The 21,937-nt window shown below is 36.4% G+C and overlaps 3 protein-coding genes and 1 long non-coding RNA gene across 4 annotated transcripts; 2 read left to right on the top strand and 2 right to left on the bottom strand.

Annotated features, from left to right (window-relative positions):
- The first annotated feature begins 93 nt into the window (after positions 1-93).
- LOC100370250 (oxidized purine nucleoside triphosphate hydrolase-like) lies at positions 94-2,770 on the top strand. The gene is made up of 4 exons (XM_085502307.1): positions 94-185; positions 680-871; positions 1,387-1,532; positions 2,407-2,770. Exons 2-4 carry the CDS (start codon positions 711-713, stop codon positions 2,607-2,609), a joined length of 510 nt encoding a protein of 169 aa, XP_085358433.1. The 5' UTR covers positions 94-185; positions 680-710; the 3' UTR covers positions 2,610-2,770.
- Positions 2,771-3,145: 375 nt separating this feature from the next.
- LOC100370402 (oxidized purine nucleoside triphosphate hydrolase-like) lies at positions 3,146-10,889 on the top strand. Its single transcript, XM_085502298.1, has 3 exons — positions 3,146-3,417; positions 5,329-5,474; positions 8,901-10,889. The coding sequence occupies exons 1-3, from the start codon at positions 3,242-3,244 to the stop codon at positions 9,116-9,118; spliced, it is 540 nt and encodes a 179-aa protein (XP_085358424.1). The 5' UTR covers positions 3,146-3,241; the 3' UTR covers positions 9,119-10,889.
- LOC146739374 (uncharacterized) lies at positions 10,572-12,596 on the bottom strand. The gene is made up of 2 exons (XR_014930091.1): positions 11,708-12,596; positions 10,572-11,585 (listed from the first exon to the last, which is right to left on the bottom strand). It is a non-coding gene; the product is annotated as an uncharacterized LOC146739374 (long non-coding RNA).
- Positions 12,597-15,712: 3,116 nt separating this feature from the next.
- Positions 15,713-20,931, bottom strand: LOC100370549 (uncharacterized). The gene is made up of 2 exons (XM_085502739.1): positions 20,797-20,931; positions 15,713-16,753 (listed from the first exon to the last, which is right to left on the bottom strand). The coding sequence occupies exon 2, from the start codon at positions 16,724-16,726 to the stop codon at positions 15,713-15,715; it is 1,014 nt and encodes a 337-aa protein (XP_085358865.1). The 5' UTR covers positions 16,727-16,753; positions 20,797-20,931.
- Positions 20,932-21,937: the final 1,006 nt, after the last annotated feature.

Genomic DNA, 21,937 nt, shown 5'->3' with positions numbered 1-21,937 from the left:
ATTGCCAATCAAACAGCTTGTTTCAACGGGCTTTTATTACGCCCTCTGTAGTTCACATAAGTTCTCCCTCATTCCAGTTGATAATTCGCGATAAATGCACGTGTTCTTTAGTGCCGTCGAACTGGTTGTTTTATCATACAGTGTTACAGCTAGAATTAGTGCACCGAGTTAATTTATATCAATGTGTAAGCATTTATGAATATGCAAGTTTTTCATTCGTCGAGACGATTTGTTTTGTTTTGGCTTTGTTTGTTTTGTTGTAGTGTGGGTAGGGGGTGTACGACAAGTAATATTGATGGTATGCAGGGTCCGTAAACTTTTTTTCAACATCAGTGGTGCCAAGAAAACCTTTGGGTTCATTATCAGCCCAGCATTGTACGTATTTTGCAAAGTTTGAATAACATAATATCAATTTAATTGTAGTCAAACAAATGAACATCCATGTTAAAAGATGTATCTGTTTTTATATGAAATTACTGTTATGTAAATTGTCGTTGTCGTATTCATTTTCTTGATCAGAGCATACATTCACGAGGCAAGCAAGAAATGGCAAAAATTTATTTTGATTTTGAGATATTTGGTTTAAAAAAAAAAGTTGTAGGGTAATGATAGAAAATACTTGGAGTTAAAGTTAAATCAATAACATATTGCACATATCTGTTTTTTTTTTTTTTGACAGATATTCTAGCATAAAAGTGAGAAATTCCATTATGTCTAACAGTTTCACCAAGAAAGTACTCACATTGGTGTTCATACAACAACAAACTAAGATTTTGCTGGGTTTGAAAAAGAGAGGTTTTGGTCGAGGAAAATGGAATGGTTTTGGTGGAAAAGTGGAACCCGGTGAAAGCATCAAACAAGCCGCGCACAGGTATTTACAATTAGTGTTTTGTTTTCTGAGTAAAGATTACAACAACAAAAACGGCCTACTATCTGTGTTTTATTTACATTTTCATTTGCTGCTTTTCTACAGCATATAAACTTTTCAACTCATCTGAATAAATACACTTGCACTATAATCGAGTTGGATGAGCTTGAATAAAAATTAAATGAACAACAAAAAATAGAACATAGATTCAGTACTCCTAGTTTCACATTTACACAAATAGCATTTTATTACTAGTAAAATAAGATCCTAGTTTGAGCTTCTTTTTTTTTATTTTTATTTTTAAATATATATTTAATTATTTCATCATATATTTTATTTTATCATATTATTTAGTATCTGCTAGTTATATTAATTTTTGGTAGTCATGAAAGCCAACTATGTAACAATAGATAAAAATAACACATAATAAGAGAGAACATGCATAGTTATGATGATATTAATTATTATTTTTTGTTTCTAGATTTTCTCAATACCTAAACATTCATTTATTTTTATAGAGAGCTTAACGAGGAATGTAGTATAACAAGTGAAAATCTTGAACGGATTGGTCTGATTGATTTTGAATTTGAAGATGATCCGCAAGTGTTGGAGGTTCATGTTTATAAATCAAACTCGTACAAGGGTCAAGTGATAGAATCAGAAGGTGAGAGTTACCTTCCCCAGAAATTCAAATCTTCTAGATACTTGTATTAATTAAATTATAAGTTAAACATTTCAATGATCTGAACAACCTCCCACAAATGCACTGCTGTTCACAGTTTCACTTGAGCTAAAATTGATCAGAGGGAGTTTAATGCTCTTAATAAAAGTAAAGTTGCATTCTGAGAGCATTTGTGGGAGGTTGTTTGCACTTTTTTGTGGACTGTCATATGACATATTTGATGATCAGATTTTGCATGGAGTGAAGGGATTTGAATTGCTTAGTCCTGTAGTAATTAAAATTAAAGTGAATCTTTGTGAATCAATGTGCATTTGAATACTACTAAAAAGAATCCGCATGGACAATTTGAACATATAATAAAATGGGAAGCGGAAACGGTTACCAACATTCCTCTGTGCTATAATTTGAAAATTTATTGTATATTTCACAAATATTGTGCAATTTCATCAAAGCATCAAATATTTCAGATAACACTCTGAAGACCCCCAATAAAGTTCTGTGAATGCTCTCAGAATGCAACTTTAAAATCCGTGAAAACAAAATTTTTTAGCTCTGGTCTACTTTTGGAGGATGTGATTCTAATAAAACAAATACTGTTACTTTGATCAAAGTATATTGTATATTGCTTTTGTTAAGTGTCTAATAATTTTGATATTTCACATCTAAAATTTAGTTTTTCACATGAAAATCACAAATTACAGTTGTTTATACATTGTTGTTCATCAATCTTCCAGTCTTAGCCAACAATAGTTATTCAGAGTGGCAAATCAAAATTGCCTGTCATGCAATTTAAATCAATTTATCCTCAATGGATATATGGAAGCTAATTTGCTATTTTTTTATTTTTCTACCATAGAAATGCAGCCTCAATGGTTTGAAGTCGATTCACTACCCTTCAACCAAATGTGGTTAGATGACGAGCACTGGTTTCCATACATGCTTCGCGGAGTCAATTTTTACGGCTATTTCCTCTATAAGGGACATAATACTATACTAAGTCATAGAGTGGAACAAGTCGATACAATAACAAGTTATTTTCAACAGTTCAGAAGTAGTTGAGATCAGTAAACAAGAGTTAAAAAGTAAACTGTATTTTAAATGGAAATGTTTTATTGATGCAGCATTGCTGCTTTGTGTTGTTCATTGTTTTTTTCCATTCAGTTTAAAACTGAATTATTGTAGTTCATGTTCCAATAAAATTTGATTTATTTGATAAATAACTTGTTTAATTTTTTTTTAAACAAATAAGTTTATAATATCAGTTCATACAGAAAAGACTCTATTCGAATTCAGTGTTCTATGTCTTTCTGACGTTGCATACTGAACTGTTATACGTGTTGAAACAATATTTGTCCTGTAGGGAGCGACATTAATGACATTCATGAATTTTGCCATCTGCAATAAATTTAGGTTTAATTCATGTCTTTTGTTTAGCTTGTAAAGAAATTATAATAGCTTGTTATGAAACTGATATAGATTCAGAGATTCTCATTAATATTTTGCTCTGTTTCATTGACAATTTGAACGAAAGATGTATGAACATTCACCGTTGGTGGCAGTGTTACAAAATCGTCAGCTGTATTTTTTCATTGATTGTTTTGCCGCGGTAAATCGGTGATTTTCGCAGAGAGTGTTTGCGATCGCTACTGACGATACGCGTATGCTGTGTTCAATAGACCAGATCACCCACGATGCCATTGTCAACTGAGAACGAAGTGATAAGTAAAAAACTTTTGACGATAGTTTACGTAGTAAAGGATGGGAAAGTGCTGTTAGGACTGAAGAAGCGTGGATTTGGTGCTGGTAACTGGAATGGATTTGGTGGTAAAGTTGAGACCGGGGAAACCATTGAACAGGCTGCTAGAAGGTGTGTTCCATAAAGTTATGAGCTGCTAATGTTGACGAAATTTATGTAGGATAGATTTTACTTTATTTGTAACACGGTTACTAGTAACGTTCATTCATACCAGCCTGTATTCTGACTAGCGCCCTCATGCTGTCATAACTCGGAATTATTTGAGTACCAGCAGTATTATACTTTTAACCTAAAAATATCAGTGTTTTTCGTCATCACGTGCGCACAGTTTTGTTTTTTCTCATCGTTTTATGAAAAATGAAAACAAATTCAGTTTTTCATGAAAAATAATAATTGATTGAAAATTTCAGAATAAAAATTAAAATCTGCCTGCTCTCGTCGATTTTGAGAAAACAAATTGAACAGAATTTTTTTCTCATTCTGTGCCAAATTGAAAATATTTTTTTTTTTAAATCAATCCTCATTGTACATGAATATCATGATGATATTACAGCAAGTCTCAGAAGTATTGGGGCAGCCAATTTGCAAACTCGCAAGCAAATTGGCTTACTGCTTTGATTGACTGGTTGGCTTTTGAATCTCGCTTGCGCCGTCTATATTGCATTAGGGGACATAGAATGTAGTCTGGTACATGTCTGGATTCCCCTGAATGATTTGAGCCTGAAAATGGCCACAGTCAGCTGGCTTACAAGTGATAATATGATAAATGTGATTACTCCACCGATATTTACTATATGGGGGTAACCATCTTGAACACTGCTTGAAACTAAATAGACAGGTTGAGAAACAGTTTCCTACAAATGAGGGAGAAAATAACAAACCTCACACCCAAACGATCTGTTGGGGTAACATTAAGCCAACCGCTGAAAAAATCGACCTCATTCGTTGTTTGTTTGTGGACACGAAGAACATAGAACACTTTCCCTGGTATATTTGAAAGGGGAAATCGCTATCCAACTGTACGACCATCATTGAATAGATCCTAAAGTATGACGATCGTCCCCTACTGTTACATAGATTTGCCTTAATTGGGCTTGACCGCAAGACGACACAGGCACGATTCGAGAAGCCACAGTCCCTGGAGAAGCCAACCGTTTAGTCAAAACCAAAGCATGTTTGCAAATTGGCTGCCCCAATACTTCTGAGACTTGCTGTAATATCATCATAATATTCATGTACAATGAGGATTGATTTAAAAAAAAAAATATTTTCAATTTGGCACAGAATGAGAAAAAAATTCTGTTCAATTTGTTTTCTCAAAATCGACGAGAGCAGGCAGATTTTAATTTTTATGTAAATATGTAAATAATATTAAAGATGAATAACAGTGATAGAAGCATTAAGCACATATACTATTCTTTTTAGATGTGTTAGTAATTAGCAACTTAAAAACTGATTTTTATTCTTCAGCAGTAAAATTCCTTAAAAAAGAACAATCTTTGATAAAAAAGTTAGAAACACAAACCTACAATCCTTCAGGGAATGTGGTTAAAAAAAATGTAATAAACTGTTTTTTTGTCAAAATAAATCATCAAATCTGTTTTTTTATTCAATCTAACCATTTATGTTCTAATCGCTAAACCCACTAAATTATGGTAGGTAATAGATTTTAAAGAACAAAAAATTCTGTAAAAATGTTTGTCACTTAGTTAAGTTTTGAATATTCAAGAATTACGTCTATGAAGTTTCATGGTTTCAGACTAGGGACCTGTATATGTTCTATTTCATAGGTAAAGCTTATATGTGACTTTTCAAATGACATATTTATTTCTCTCAATATATTTGTTTTGTACATTTTCTTATGTATTTTTCTACAATTTCTTTGAAAATTTTGGACTGGATCGCTGACCATATTGACCATTGGCCTCAGATATTCATGAAATTTTCTGAAAAATAACAGAAAAAGATATGCACATTTATTTTGTGATTAATAACAATACTAAACTTTTGTTATGTGTACAGGGAACTTGAAGAGGAGTGCGCCCTCACTGTTGACCGACTTGAAAAGATTGGTGTCGTTGATCAGGAATTTGTAAATGATCCTGTCGTTTTGGAGATTCATATTTTTAAAGCCGACAATTACCATGGAAATCCTGCTGAATCAGAAGGTAAAATTGGCTTGACAAAAAATATTGGATCATCTGATTATGAAGTGTATGTTAAAGTGGGAACTGTTATTATCATAATTGTGTGTATTTGTGCGATGAATGTTAACATAGCGTTCACAGCGCAATCAGTATGAAAAAACACTCACATGTACAGTACTGAGTGACCTTTCAACACCTTTTTAAAACTAGATTCAACTTTCCACAAGATGAACCTGCATGATTTTTTTTCCAAATTTTGCACAAGACTGTTAATTGCAATTGGTTAATTAAGTAAATTTGGTCCTACATTAACAAAGAAATTATAGAAAAAAATTGCAAAATGTTGCACACAAATTTGGTAGGAAAAATTGTGTCCTTCAAAGGGTTGAGGTGAAAGTCATATCATTGTATTGAAACAAACAATGTTCTGTGATATAAATTAAAAAAAATTTTCGTTTTCCAAAAATTTATACTTATTTTTAATATGAGCTTTTCTCCCAAAACTTGATTTTTGCTCAAATACCCCTATTAAATCAAATCACTAACTTAAAACTGGGTACAACTGGTGCATAAAGACTTAGTTGGGTTTTATTCTGCTTATTTTGCCAAATTAAAACTCAGTGAATACTCAAAACTTAAATATATAATGTAGTGTTTCCATCAAATACTGTCATTATAAATAATGTTCTGTAATCACATTCATTCTGAAGGGTAATTTAAAAATGATCCATTTCATGTCTGCAGAAACTGTTCTACGTTAATTACACATACTAAGCCAGTCAGCAATTTAACTGGAAATGTTGCTGTTTTGGTGTGGGAAACAATATGGCAATGAAAAGAATACAGTGAAAAAACACAGTTTTATTAGCTCCCGTGAAACGGAGCTTTTGTGGTACCGGTGTCTGTGACTCTGTGACTAAAATTTGTTCCACTGATAACTCAAGATCTACAATTTCAATTCTAATATATGATGAGTAGATGCGCTGATTAGATTTTGGTGCAATTCCATGCATATTAATTAGTCAATTATTGCATTAATTAGTCCCCCGACGCAGTATCTGTATCATAGAAATGCCTGGACCAATCATAATCAAACTTCACACATACATCATACATGATATTATACATATGCACATCAATTTGTTTCACGATCTGATTGAAGATGGTCGAATGGCGGCCATTTTTGTGCTAAAAATCATCAAAATCAACATTTCTTGGCTGTTTACAGATGGATTTTGTTCAAACTTGGTATATACATTAGACATTATAAGACCTTGATGCACATCATTTTGTTTTACAATCTGATTCAAGATGGCTGAATGGCGGCCATTTTTGTGTTAAAAAATCTTAAAAATCAAGCATTTCTTGGCTATTTACAGATGGATTTTGTTCAAACTTGGTAAATAATTTTGTTTTTCAGATAAGATTCAAAATGGCCGACTGGCAGCCATTTTGTTTTAATGAATGTGGTTCTCATGCCATATCTCTGACTTTTGACTGATTATATTCAAATTTTAAATATTCATTATACATCATGTCATAAATAAACAGATATATTGGTTTGACGATCCTATTCAAAATGGCAGAATGGTGGTCATTTTTGTGCTAAAAAATCATTAAATATCAAGCATTTCTGGCATTTATGGATGGATTTCGTTCAAACTTGGTACATACATTAGACATTACGGGTTCCTGATGCACGTCATTTTATTTTTCAGATTGGATTCAAAATGGCTGACTGGTGGCCATTTTGTTTTAATGATTGGGCTTCTAGAGCCATATCTCTGAAATGCTTTGACTGATTATATTCAAATTTTATATATTCGTTATACATCACGTTATATATATACATGTATCAAAATGGCTGATTTTGAATGCTGTTCCAGAGCAATATCTCTCAATATGGACAAGTACTTGTTTGACGATCAGATACAAATGTCAATCATTTTAATGTTAAAAAATCATATTCCTGACATGGTTATATTCCAGCCATATTACTATAAACAAAGCTATTTATCTTAAATTTGATAACCAACGGGGACTGTGCCATGCATGGCTTGTTAATTTATAACTTAGAGTCTTTAAAGTTTCTTAACAAATATTTGACTAGGGTGAGTAGCCTAATTTGCATATTGCAATAACTTATTCTGTCGCAAAAAAAAACTGATAATATTTCATTGGAAAGTCTGCAAATTTGCGAATTTTAGTATAAAATGATTTATTATATCATGATGGATACAGCGAATAAAAACATCAAATGTATGCGAGTATGGGGAGTATGCATGTGCAGTTACAAGAGTGACGTGGCCATTTTTTCAGTTTGACGAAAAGGCAGTACCCTTTCCGATTTTCATGATTGCAAGTTCAATTTCACTTTGTGCGTCATATTCATCAATAGACAAAATCGAAGACAGATGTCGTACAACTTTCTGCCAATCTTGATTCGTAAATGTGCTGGTTACATGTACAGTGTATACCTTGGGCCTGCGTCGCTTAGACAATAGCCGCATAACTTTCATTTCGCCCGCGATTCTGCAGTGTTCTCATCAGGTCTTTTAAGGGTATCGGGTCCGATACTGTTCTTTCTTTCCTGGATACTGTTTCCCTCAAGCTGGGCCGTTTCCAGGCCATTGTTTTGCAATGATGAATCAGAACAGAACAATTCGTGTGAACTGATCGATCCTAACTTATTATCTGGATACTCATATTCACCTGCGGATACTTCGGCCTACTTTCAAGCATGAATATAGAAGGAAATCAACGATTTTTTTTCAGTATCGTTCCAGACTTTGCAAGAAATTTATATAATAATCACAGTGATCACTACTATTGGGTTCAAAAATAGTGGCCATTACTGTTGGTTCAACCCAGTACTGACCTTCACCGCTATTGCGACGCCATGAGCAGAGAAAAGGAAAGCTGAATCCCCGCGTCTACACTTAATCCATGTATAAGGCAGACACCTGACAGCAACAGCAAGGAAGTTTGTCAGTTTTATTCAAGATATAAATTTTCTATTTTACGCATTGAAGCTATACAACGTGACCGAAAGCACTTCCAATGTGATCTAATTTGTAAACAATCTCTTTGCACACAACTCCAAGTGAAATTAAGTCGCATTGGGAAAAAAAACCATAAGAAAATCAAAGCAAAAATTATTCAACTGCAGACGAGACAAACCCTGACCTCTAGAAATACCTCATTCATAGAGTGCCTCATTAGTGCCCTTTGTTTACAAGTATAGTGTCCTTGCATGTTTTTCAAAATGCCCATATCAAAATAATATACAGTATGTCATAGATTCTCAGACATCTTGATCAATTTTATTGATGGATTGACCTACATGCAATTACATTCACTTATTAGGCAGAGCCTATACCTTTATAATACATGCTCTGATCACACGGGAGCTATTTACAGTTTAACTTTGATTTTTGTTCTATTCAGAAATGAAACCTAAATGGTTCAGCGCGGAAGACATACCGTTCGATAAGATGTGGGCCGATGATAAATACTGGATGCCGTATTTATTGAAGAACGTACGTTTCTATGGTTACTATCTCTTTGAAGGGTTTCACACTATTATAAAACAGAAATTGGTGAAAATAGACGACGTTGGAGAATCAGTCAAGAGTTTGTTGCATATGTACAGAGGAAAGGTTTAAGGTCAAAGTTTAAGTTTGTTATTTTAATTACCGTACTGAAAGATCAACCTAATTGTTTTAAGTGGAAGTGAAAGAGAGTGAAAGTGAGAATGCCGTTCAGTGAATACTTTGTTTACCATAGCCAGCGTCGCAGCACCCAAAGTGTGTGCATATATTATTTGTCATCGCCATGGCATTGTAGTTCAATGATACAAGAAATGAATGAATATGATACAGCAAATCTGCATTTCAGATGAACACTATTGTTGAAATAAACATAATTCAAAGAAATGGTCAATGCAACATCCCTTTGTGACACGTTCCGTTATTTTGTCGTTACGGAATGCGGCTGCTATATACAGTATTGCGTCTGGGGATTAGTGTTATCAGCTTGTAAATAAACTACAAGGGTTTCTGTAAATATAGGCTATGCAGGTGATTAACTGCGTAATTAGCATAGCCACACCTCCAATAAACAATAAACACGTAAGGTCACAGTCAATGATACAGTACTAGCCCGAATATGATACTAAGTTACTTGTATCTGTAACGACAAATCGGCTGTGATTGAGCAGTTTCACTGAGGTATGAGTTTGTCTTACATTGATAAATGAGATGAGAATAATCTACTTGACACTACCAAGTGTAAGAACGTCAAACAAGCGACCTATAGTGGTCGAAATATCTCCACTGTATCTGTAGAGTGTCTTCCTCAAAAAAAAAGTTCTGTTCTGTACGATGAGATATTAACTATTTGCCATGTGTTATTAGTGTTCCCACAATGTTCTTGCCATATCACAACCATGATAGTTTATTTGGTTGTTGCCATGGCAATTACAATTGTTATCTTGTTACAAATCTCATGGAGGTCAAACCCATAGGATCCTCGATCTAAGTACCAAAGCAATTGAGCTGGTAGTTTTCAAGAAAAATTACCAAATATTGGCCAAATAGTAGAGATTTGAAGATATCTTTATGAAATGAACAAATCTGATAGAGGTACACCAAAGGTACCTACATATCAAGTATCAGGGTAATTGAGGTCATTGTTTTCAAGAAGAAGATGAAAGTGTAATTGTTGATGAACAGACGTACTGTACAGATGTACGACGATGGACAATCATCTACATGAACTGCTCCGCTCTGTCATTTACAATGACAAGTGGAGCTAAAAATGAGCAATGTGCACATTCGTGTGCCAAGCTCATGTTGAACAGTGCCCTCTATTGTCAACTAAAGCAATCTCTGATTGAAAATAAGTAAAGAAAATGTTGCTCACTTCACAATCTAGGTATGTTTCTTCCTCAAAATGACTAGCTCAAGAACATTCTGGTTTATTCAGTCTCTCCCCAAAATGTGCTCATGCAAAAAAATGTTCCAAGTCTTTGTATGTGCAAATGTAAAATGGAACCTTGTCGGTACCAGAAGCTCTGATACAGATCATTATGAAAAAAAAGAAAGAACCATAGACATGTCATTTTCACTAGATGTATTTTTTATTGCCGCACACCCTATACAATAATAGTTGAAAACGATTTGAGAAAGATAACCAAACACATTAGTACTGTACACAAAAGTAAGCAAGTCAAACCTGAATAAAGATGAAATGTGTTTGTTTTTTTTTGCAGATCAAACTTTCCTGTTTTAAATATTTTTGTATTCTTTTATATATTGAAATCTATTATGAGGTACAATATGTTTATATGTTAACCATCTGATTTGTAATGCTGTATTTATTCTATGATTAGTGTATGTTCAAAATAAATACAATGTTTGTTTTGTGTAAACTTTACTTGGAGATGTGTTTCTAATAGAGAAAATATGGTAGTGACAATCTGAGAGGATCCAATTGCTGCTGTTATGGCTAGTTAAAGCCAGATATGTGGGCAATTACAATATTAATTGTTTTTGATATCTGATGCTCATTTAGATTTGAACATCGTACTGCCATGCAACGTGGTCTCACTTCGTTATTATTTATGGTCCTAGGTATGAAACTTTCTTAATAATATCACTATTGTCGAGATAACTACAGTGTTTCTATGACAACAGGAAAGTCAAAGCATACATTGATCATTATTTGTTTTGTTTGAATTGTAAACGTAAAAAATAGAAATAATTATAATTTGAAAAGAAGATCCCAGTAGGTAAAATAAAGTACTGGTAAATGGATATTTATTTTTTTGTATTATTATTCAAGCTTGTAAATAGTTAATGGCAAGCTACATGATCAACTTAACAACTTTAGTATACTTGTTTGATGATTGGTCAGATTTTTTGAATATTAATCAGCTCAATCCAATTAATTTGCATAATTTGTTCCTGTTTACAACCAGGAATAGTGTACACTTTTCTTTTCAAAAAAACAGAATAGATTTTTCTTTCATACAAAAATTGATGTCAGTTTTGTAACACCGCAAGGCTAAGCCACGTGCCAACCAACCAGGCAACCCGGCTTGTTGTCCAACTGTCCACACATCATACAGGTCTGTTGAGAGAATTGACATTATTTAGTGTATTGCATGATGGCTATTTTGTCAAAATTTAGTCAAATATGTGGTTTAACTATAGAAAATAAAAGTTATGAAACTTGAAATAAAGTTTACTTACTCCCTATATCAGTTTATATATTCCAGTCCAGGAGATGTAAGTTATGAAATAAAAGAAAATAACATTGACTTAAACCGACATGAATTTATAAATGGTCTTTAAAAAGTATTACTAGTATTTCATGAGTTTATTTATCATAGTTACTGAATTGTTTACTCACCCCCTGTTATGTGATCAATTAGTGATGACAGGAACAAAGGATAAAGAAAAAAAAAAGGTTTTATGTCAGCTATATTGACGAAAAACATAATGTGTGTGTAGTAGCGCCCTCTTACGTTGATATAAAATTCATCTTTCTTTTTACACAGGCAGTTTGTTACTGAATACGAACTGTACAACTAATTAATCATCCGAGTAATGGTCGCTCTGTAATAATATATTGATAATAATATGCGTCTCGGATTTAGTCTTTCTGTTAAGATGTTTAGTGGTAGTGTCGAGGACATAGTATAGCGCCCTCACGCGATATCACAAACCACAAAACGGTAACGAGATACTTACGAATAACTGTAACTGTGAGTGGGACATGAAAAGAAACAAAAACACTGACGTCATTACAAATATTTATACCGAACAAATAGAAAGCCTGTCCACAAATTCCGGAATTCAAATGCCAAAAAACGTTTTCAATTCAACCTTAAAATAGTTACGAGCAAATTTCAACGAAGTGTTCAAATGCATTGAAAGTGGTTACAATACTTATGTAAGCAATTACTCCTTTGATAATAAGGTATGTTTCAGATCGACGATTCGGGTCTAAATAACCGTGTCGGTTGCCATCGCAGTATTCTATACCCTATTGTACGCTATGTTTACGCTGATTTCTAACGCGTATTTCGACTGTGACGGCACCTGCGTGCACGGTAAATACGGACATGTATCGGAAGAATATGCTGTTACTTACGATCTGTGAAATCAGGTGTAATCAGCCAGGTAACACATGTGAATAAAAAAATAGATGATTAGAATCATGTATTTATTTAGGGGCAAGCCAATAACGTTTGTGGGTAACTAGTATTACAAGTATTATTACGTTTTCAAAAAACGACAGCCTACACGTCACTAAGACCATATTGTACTACTATATATACTGAAATTGTACAAGGTCACGCGCTTGGCAAACACTTTTTATTTGTGTTTACTTCCGTTATTGTCATATTTTTATATATTTTTTTTGGAAACAGAACAATCTTCTTCTAGGCCTTGACCCCTTTCCATGCAGAAATGAGTACCCTTATATAACATTTATCTGTAAATACTGACTTTAATAGGTTGTTTGTTTTGGTTACGATTTTTTTAAAAACCTTAAAAGGCTTGGACATTTTGTTAAAGATATATCACTGTTAATACTGAATAACAAACATGTGGACTTCTTTTCAAACAGTTTCAAGGGTCATTTTGGGTAACTTCTGTGTAAAAAAAAATGTCCCATTTGGCGGCACATCGATATAATACAGTTGGAAACACCCCAGGGCATATGTACGACGTGTTGTACTCACCGGCTGTAGGTTGTACATTTCATCAGGATGACGTCACAAATGTTGTTGAGTGAAGGACAACAGCGTGCAGGAGAAAGAAGAAAAAACAATTATTAAGATTAAGGAATGAGAAAATATCGTGTGGGTGGTTTTATTTATAGTTATTAATTTCCTTTGAAGATATTAGTCATTATGATTACGATTTTGGTTATTCCGTCAGATTTCATATGATGAGAAATAATTCTTAGATTTGGCTGTACTTGTCATCGTGGGGCATACTACCCGCGGGCGACGACTCGCCAACATGTCGGTAAAGAGCAGGAGCAAGAGTTGGGTATGGCAAATCCCCCCCCCCGTTCGGGATCGAGTCGAATGCACAACATTGTTCGTGTTCCTTTCAGCGGTGTATTTGAAGCACATCTAAGTTCAAACATATCGAATATGAACAAAAATTAATCATTTAATCGATCAATGCATTCTCGTGATATGTATGTCACATTACTTATTTAAAGCGTCTCAGTAGACGAGTATACGCTGCATGGACCCACATCGACAAGACGCGTCGCGGCGACTGAGACGCTCAATATAACGTCAAAAATGGATTTGTTTCGGTTTTGAGTCTCAAATGACTACGTAATTTAATCAGCCTGATAATATATGTATGACTGCCGTATTTTTTAACCCAAACTCACAATTGTTGCAATGATACGCGATACTTAAGCGTAATACTCCCAGCACAACAAAGGCATTCCCTTCATCTTTATAAATATTCATAAAACGAGAGGATGCTAATGAATAACATTTGAACGTTTCAAATGAGGGCGTTGCGCACTGTGTTGTTGATTGGATACTGGGATTGGCAGTTGTCATTGAAATTTATAAATATTTATAAAGATGAAGGAAATGTCTTTGTAGCACTGCGAGTATACATGCGTTTAAATTGTCGTGGAGATGCCGGGATATAAAAAACGGCTTTTATTTTAATCTGGTCCGCTTCTGTGATTGATAACCCCCACCCCCACCCTACCGCCACCGCCATGTAGTCTGTATCCTTGCCTGCTGGCTTTCTGTCACAGTGACGGTGACATACTCTCACACTAATCACACGCTCGTTACCTCGGAACGTGCACAGACACGTTGTAGTGCCCCAAGCTAATTGTGTCAAATATTCGTTCTCAAACGGCGGTACTTCAAAATCAGTAACAACACCGGAGACTGTCTTCGCATGTCCCGATTGTGTTTTGCGAGTATTCGTCACAGGACGTTAATGTCTACTCGAGACCACTCGTGAAATATAAACATTACAAATGTCGACGGCCTCTTTTTGAAGCACTGTGAGTACGCGCCCAATCGCCCTCGAACTCGATAAATGCAACCAACATGAAAGCTGCCGGCCCAAAACGAGATCGCTCTGGGGCAGAGCTCGGCGATTGGTTGTTGCCAACAGTTAAGGGTGATAGGCTGAGTCTACACCGTGATCGAAAAAACCTAGGGAGGATTTAGTTTCCCTTAGTAACACGTAAACAAACTGGCTCCAAGCTATGCAGAATGTTTGTCATTTTGTCGAATTGTATGTACGGATTTTCTCTCAATTGGGGCGGCAAAATGCGAACACTGTTCTTTGCTTGTTCCACACATTCAGTGGGGTTGTCGACATTTAATTCAATCGCCGCAAAGATGCGTCTGTGATCCAAGACGAATATATATACATGTATGACCGACAATTATGACAGGAAGCTGAGAGACGATCATCGGGCGGGGTTACAACTCCACAGTCACAATAATACAACTGAGACCTCATTGCAAAGGTCACAGGAGAGTGCAAGCGACACCTACTTATAAGGACAATAATGCATGAGAACACCTATATGAATTTTAATAAATGCCGCGTTGGGAATTGACATAAGTAGGGCATAATCATCATTGTGCACAAACTGTGAATTGAGATCTTTCAACGCGAGAACACTGAAGCATTGGAAAACACGCCATTTGTGAAGTGTTTTATCAATGTAAAGCAGCCTTGGTCGTATCTGAAGTTGGCTTTGTTGATGATTTAAAAGAGAGAATCGTGTATGAATGTCCCGAAATTTATTCTCTGATGCTGAAATCTAATCGTCCGCTTGAATGGAAATTGTTGTTGATTTTAATAATGTCATCTCCCTTGAACCAGTACGCACCCATTGTCATAGGATGGTACTCTCTGTCCACGGCTACGGTTAATTTAGGGATATATTGCACGTAAAACGGTACTCTTTGGAGAAGACCCGCTATCTAGCCCAAACAGGCTGCGAATGTTTATGCGAATTTAAATTGTTGCAGTGGACTTTTCCCTAATATGACCGTCTGGCATCGTCGAAGGATAAGTCTTAATAGTAGTTGAGTTCCATTGCTATTTTCCTGTTAAATTTGCAAAGAATCAAAAGTTTCAATTCAAAACCATATATACATTCCCTATTACTATATGAAGCCCAGTGTCGTCCATGCGTTGGATGACCTCACGGTGATCTGTAAGCTGGCAAGTGTTGCGCTAACTTATTCTAGCGAGTATGCCTGAGATCATAAGGCTCCTCTGAAGATAACCCTTAATACTTACACCTCTGTGCCATGAGCATGCCTTCTCGTGATTTTTCGACTGTTTGAACGTTCTTCTGCATCTTCTGCACGTCAGTGGGTGATCAGCTGCCCTGGATGGTGACGGGACCGGTAGACGGCCAATACTACGTGCACTCTGGGTTTGTCTCACAAGAACAGGCATCACATGACTGTTCTCCGACTGTGCTGACGTCGTCGTTCGTGGGGTGCTAAACGCGCTCTGTGAACGCTCTGACTCAAATTCGCCGTTTGTAATTGCCAATGTTCCACTAGACCCATAGCTAAACTCGCTGCCATACTCCGAACACCCCCTGGATTCGATCCGAGTTCTTTCCACTCGATCTAAATCTCGTTCCAATGCAAAACTATCAAATTTAAGCTCCAACTGATGAGCTTTCACGTCTTTCCTGGATGCTATCTCGCTCCTCACTTTCTCGTTTGCTAGTTTTTTATCCATGCATTTTCGCTTCTTTTGATGGGTGAACAGCAGACACCGGTAAGTCCGGTGACCACATGCCTCGCACATGGCGTACCTGTAATCACAGGCTCTCACGTGGTCCGCGAGGTCTTTTCTTGGAACGCGGAATTTACACCCTCTCCGGGTGTATGTGCAGTTCACGTACGTGAGATCACACTCCTTTTCAATGTGACCCGGTAGTTCCTTTAGCTTGCACGTAGTGCCACAATTCTGGTTGCAGACTATTTCCAAAGAGAACAGTTTGTCTTGGAGTTCACGCGATGGCTTAGAAAGGTTCTCCCTCAACGGCTCGTCGCATAACGGGCAAAACCGAGAACTTTCCGATTTGAATCTTTTACGGATACACGCAAAGCAATAGGTATGTTTGCAGTTGTCGCGATTGGAGACAGGATCCACGTAGACGCAATGACAGATCGGACAAAGTAGCTCCGACTCAACATCACTCACAAATCGCTCGACTTCGAGACCCATGTCGGCGAGATACTTCAAACCTCTTACCTGCAAGAATAAAATAAGAAAAAAATTGATATTCTTAAGATCTGTTTTCGAAATCGGGCTTCAAATATCGTACAATGTGTTCATACGAGTCGTTGCCCTTGCAACGGATAAACAATGTAAAAAAATGGGCAATACGGTACATCCCGTCACTCTCAACCCTTTTACCCCATACATAAATGTAAATGAATTATGGTTACCCCATTACCGATCAATGACGGCCTTAATTTAGAAGACAACCTCCAGGCTACTGGTTTCATTCAGGCAGACAGACACCGCGTGTTATGCAGATCACCGCGGAGATATCGTACCGGTAGTATCTAGACAGTGTGCCAATGACGCTTGATTGCTAATAAAAATAGTCGACTATTGATATATAACTGCACATGCGCTCTTCATTGAACGATGCTAGAAGAATACATGACTTGATTTAGGTAATGTTAATAATGCGCTAGATGACAGTTCTGAACATTGGATGCCACTACTGACACATGTTAAAGCGCGGTCGTCGTCGCGCAGCGCGTGTTCGAATTTCATGTAAGTAAACAATGTATTTTACACGCGTTGTATACGTTGCTATGAGTCCCATATCAAACAGGACGCGGTACGACGACTACCGCCCTTTAAATACGAATTGCACGCCGCAATGTTAACCATGTATTGGGTGATTGAATTCATAATTGGGAATATAAGATGACAGGGTGGTATTGATGGCTATCACAATGCGCTAGATGTGCGTCGATCGAACAGGCCCGACCAAATTAGGCACCCCACCCCACCACCAGCACACAATACATTGTCGTACCCGTCAGTGAATAACATTCGACCAGTGGGGGTCTTTTCATTTAAATCTTAAACTCATACCCATCCAGGGACTGTATACAAATTTTTAGTTTGGAAAATTACAATGTGAATTCACGTTGCGTACTAATTAATGGTAGAACAAGAAAATATACAGAAAAGCACAAGCAAAAAGATTCATTGTTTAATAACAATCCGTCATGTCTCGTTGTTAGGCACGTACACAGTGCACCAGACTAGTCACCGTGTTATTTTATTACGGCTTCAGCCTGGGATTAGCGGCTCCATTGAGACGTGCCCCGGTGTCGAAGGGTGCACTGTATTTGGATACGCTTCGTAAATTATGTTCTTTCCCACCTTTAGAAATTTGCGTCACAATAACATGAGCTCCTTGGTAACAACGCTTGGTGAGATCACTACGTTTACTTTCAGGGCAATGGTCAATTATTTAACAGAGAGTAACACGCACACTGACTTCAAAATCAGATACTAGTATACTCTGAGTCGACCTAATTTGCAAAACACAAAAAAATGTATGATAATGGGTACGAACGGCGAACGATGTGAAAAATTCTCAACAATGGCCGTCTCAGACGAAAGGTTGTTATATTTCCGTATTTCTTTTTAACTTGATAAATAATAGTAGATAATATCTATTAATCCTTGTCTATTTTGAATAGTTAATTTAGGCAACAATTATCAAATATTATTTACTATCTATCATATTTTTCGGAACCAGCAGTTTTACATATCTATTTCTTATTAACTTGGTTGGTTTATCGATGAAATGTCACCATACCCAGTCTCCTGACGTCATCATTACAACTGTGCGATTATTTAAGATTGTTCTTTTTACATTCCACTGATATTGGAAAATATATTTCTAAAACTCGGATAATGTTATTTCAGAGCGACACTGTAAACATCTTGGATACGTTTTTAATATTTTTGCTACGATGTTGATACGCTGGAATGTGAGTTATGTTATGGTAACTTTTGCATCGCTCTGTATTCCTTATCGAATTACGGAAAGGGTACAAGATTTTAATTAAAAGTACGTACACGTAACCAAACGCGACTGTGCAATTATCTACATAATGTCTGAGGCCCAGTCAAGTTCTAGTCGACTATCCGAACGACTATGGAACAACTTGCCTGCGAGCTGCATAACATAACCCAACAGATTCAAGTTTACCAAGTGCAAATGGTTTATTTGCACGTGCACAGGGCTACGAACACGGGGATAGAGTAACTGAGACCACCACTAAAGACGTATTTAACATCATACATCCGCCCGATACGAACAGTTAGTAAATTCACAAAGCAAGGTAGTATTACCTCGACAATTAAAAACTAAAACGGTTAAAAGATTTCCTGTACATAAATTTAATTTCCTGATACAAATTTGCATCACATTTTCTATAATTACTTATTATGGGGTCGTTTGGGTGTGTTTTGTTCTTCGGACTTTTTTTTACTGTGAAGTAATTCATCGAATATTTATATGTAAATACAAGTACATCGCCCGGGGTTATCTTGGGTCAAGAATATTACAATGTATTAATGCGCGAGATTTGTCCGAAACGGAATTGAGTAGCAATATTTACAACTGGTCCATATAAAAGGATAAATGGCAACATGACGACCTCGGAATTTCAGTTGGCACGCTGGTTTGATTTAAATTTCACGATATGTGTATAGCAGCCTACTTTACTCAGTAATTAGTATCATCAAATATTTTCACATCTGATTTGTTCATTTGTGCTGTAAGTCTCGGGTTAGAGTTTGTCTATGACGATTGATAACATGGTAAATTCCATAACCACAGTCTAATAAGTCACAGTGTTATGTCATAACATGGCGAGAATTGTATGTGAGGAGCATTTTTATAAATCAATGTTTGATTGCCGTATAAAATGAGAGCATTATTTGTTTTTAGGTTACAGAAACTTACCACGCACCGTCTTGTGTGTGATGATACGTATGCCACAAAGTTGCGTTTAATTGGTTCACGACGTGCCTGATTACTATAAGGCGTTCCTGTCACCTTCCCGGACGACAAAGGAGTTAAGATTAATGCGTTGTGCCCCGGACAGTTTGAAGGTCACTTCATATACCAGTCGTACGAGTTGCGTTGTATGATATACAATTACGATTAAAAAGAATACAATTGACAATCTCGACGGTAACAATACCTCCCAAAAAGCCAGTGTGGTTATTTAATACGCGATTTGGGACACTTGGGGAACGCGTAATTGGGTTACCTACATGTTGTGCCGAATACATGTTGTAATAAAGGTGGCACTACTGAGCATGGACACGCCAAACACAGATTGGCATCCGGTAAATAGTTATCTTAGTTCGTGTGGGTACAGTAATTGTACTTGTAAAACGGTACACATCGGGGCATTGAATGTTCTGCGAATTTATCGGGTAACGATGGACTAGTAGTGATTATTGGATATAATGGTGTAATATGCTGCACTATGTACGATTTAAATATCCATCACGCGCCGTTGGCCTAATACTCTATACGAATCGTTTTTCAAAGTGTGTACTACTATGCACAATACGAATTACATCTTGTTTACGGCTTCAATCGTCAAGTATCGACCTTGCTTTTGCCATTTAAATGGACACCTATTATTGATTAGCGATATATAATTTGCTTTTAAATGGAAATACTCAATGTATGATGAATTGTGTTAAATCAATGTGTAGGATCGATGCTGAATAGGTCCGTGCCGTGAAACTACCGTCTTATCGCCACGACTCGCCATATTTACTCGCTGGTATGTGGCGATAATGTGTTTGCTACATTTGAGTCTCGTCGACTGTTTACTATCAATATGTCAACAACAGTTGGGTGGCAAACACTAAACAAAAGTTGTTCCAACAATTATATTTTACAAATGGCAATGTCAAAAATATTATTGTGTTGGTATCATTGCTGTCCGCTATAATTTAAAAAGTTTCCACCAACCCTCTCACATGACCATAAGCAGAAGCAGCAATTCTTATACAAAAATAAAAGCAAACATAGCAATTTCGGTGATCACAGGTGTAATATTATTCTGGTCGAGTTTTGAAGACGATAAAACACCACAATGTTAGTTATATTGCGCACGGAGAGGCAGCGACCCAATGCTGTCAGTGTACTAGATATAGCAAAGTTATTTTTTTAATCGTGCACATTCACGTCCTTCCTAAATAAATGGAACATGCCCCGAACAGATTTATCTTACCTGAAGCGAAGCAGCACACCTGTTAAATTATGTTTGCTTCTTGTAGTAGACCACAAATTCTGAAAATCAAACCAAACAACCTTGCCGTTGCCGCGAGATAGCCGGTGACACTGGGCGCTCAGTGTGACAGTAGCTCAGTGCCCGCCATCTTGGTTGGTTGGACGGTGTGTGTCAATCTCGGTGCATAACAATGGTATCCATGCGTAAGGCTATGTGGCCCTTTTCAAAAGGGTACGCCACGGTGAGTATTAATGGCGTGGGGAGGGGCTACGAAATACGACGTTTCTGCACTCTTAGAGTGAGTCCACAACGATGTATTGTTGCAAAGAAGATAATATTCTCCAGGTTGGCTTCGTATACGGGTTTCGAAATTCCACGTCGGTCGGCTGTGATATTTTTCCATTGAAGTCGGCAACATGGCGTACCGAACAAACTTCAATTTATCTCACTACTGATCATCTATCATACTCAATATAAGGGTCCCGACTACATTTGTTCTATAAATATATCCTTCCTTCCGTTTGCTTGTAAGTTGGTGTTTATTTGACACACCGAAAATAATTGGTGTACATGTACATGTATTTCCTCATTAAATCACGGTCACGGTAAGTGGCCATGCTACACCGAGTGACCCGTGCCGTCCCGACGTTACCAGCTACGTCAAAATGACGACTGATCATTTTGTCAACTTGCATGTCCGATAAAGATATCTTTCTAAAATGTTGCTACAATTATTTTGTTTTTGTGCACGCGCTGTTAAATTGTTTGATTATTAACAGGGATCGCGTACCCACGAAAGGAAGCTTTTTTGACCTAGCGATAATGTTATGTGTGGTGCTAATACGCTCTCTAATTTTCGTGACACGCACGATAACAAAATGATCACTTTCAAGATGAAGTATGACGTACCGAATTTCCTATTGTTTGATATAATTGTTTCATGAGTTTTCATACTTTTAAATTGAATAGTCTACTACAAATTTCCGATTCATATTTTGAGTTATTTTTATAGACAAAATATTTTTCTGGACGACAAAATACATGTGTGCAGAATGCGTGTGTGTGTTTTTGTCAAGGGTGTCTTTGATGTTGAATCAACAGGTGGCAATTGCAACCCGCCCGCTGGTGGCGCCCTATACTG

Source organism: Saccoglossus kowalevskii, chromosome 8, assembly GCF_978046115.1.
Source record: "Saccoglossus kowalevskii chromosome 8, keSacKowa6.1, whole genome shotgun sequence".
In the NCBI taxonomy this organism is placed as follows: domain Eukaryota; kingdom Metazoa; phylum Hemichordata; class Enteropneusta; family Harrimaniidae; genus Saccoglossus; species Saccoglossus kowalevskii.
The sequence above is the reverse complement of the archived record's forward strand: the minus strand, read 5'-3'. Positions and strand labels throughout refer to the sequence as shown.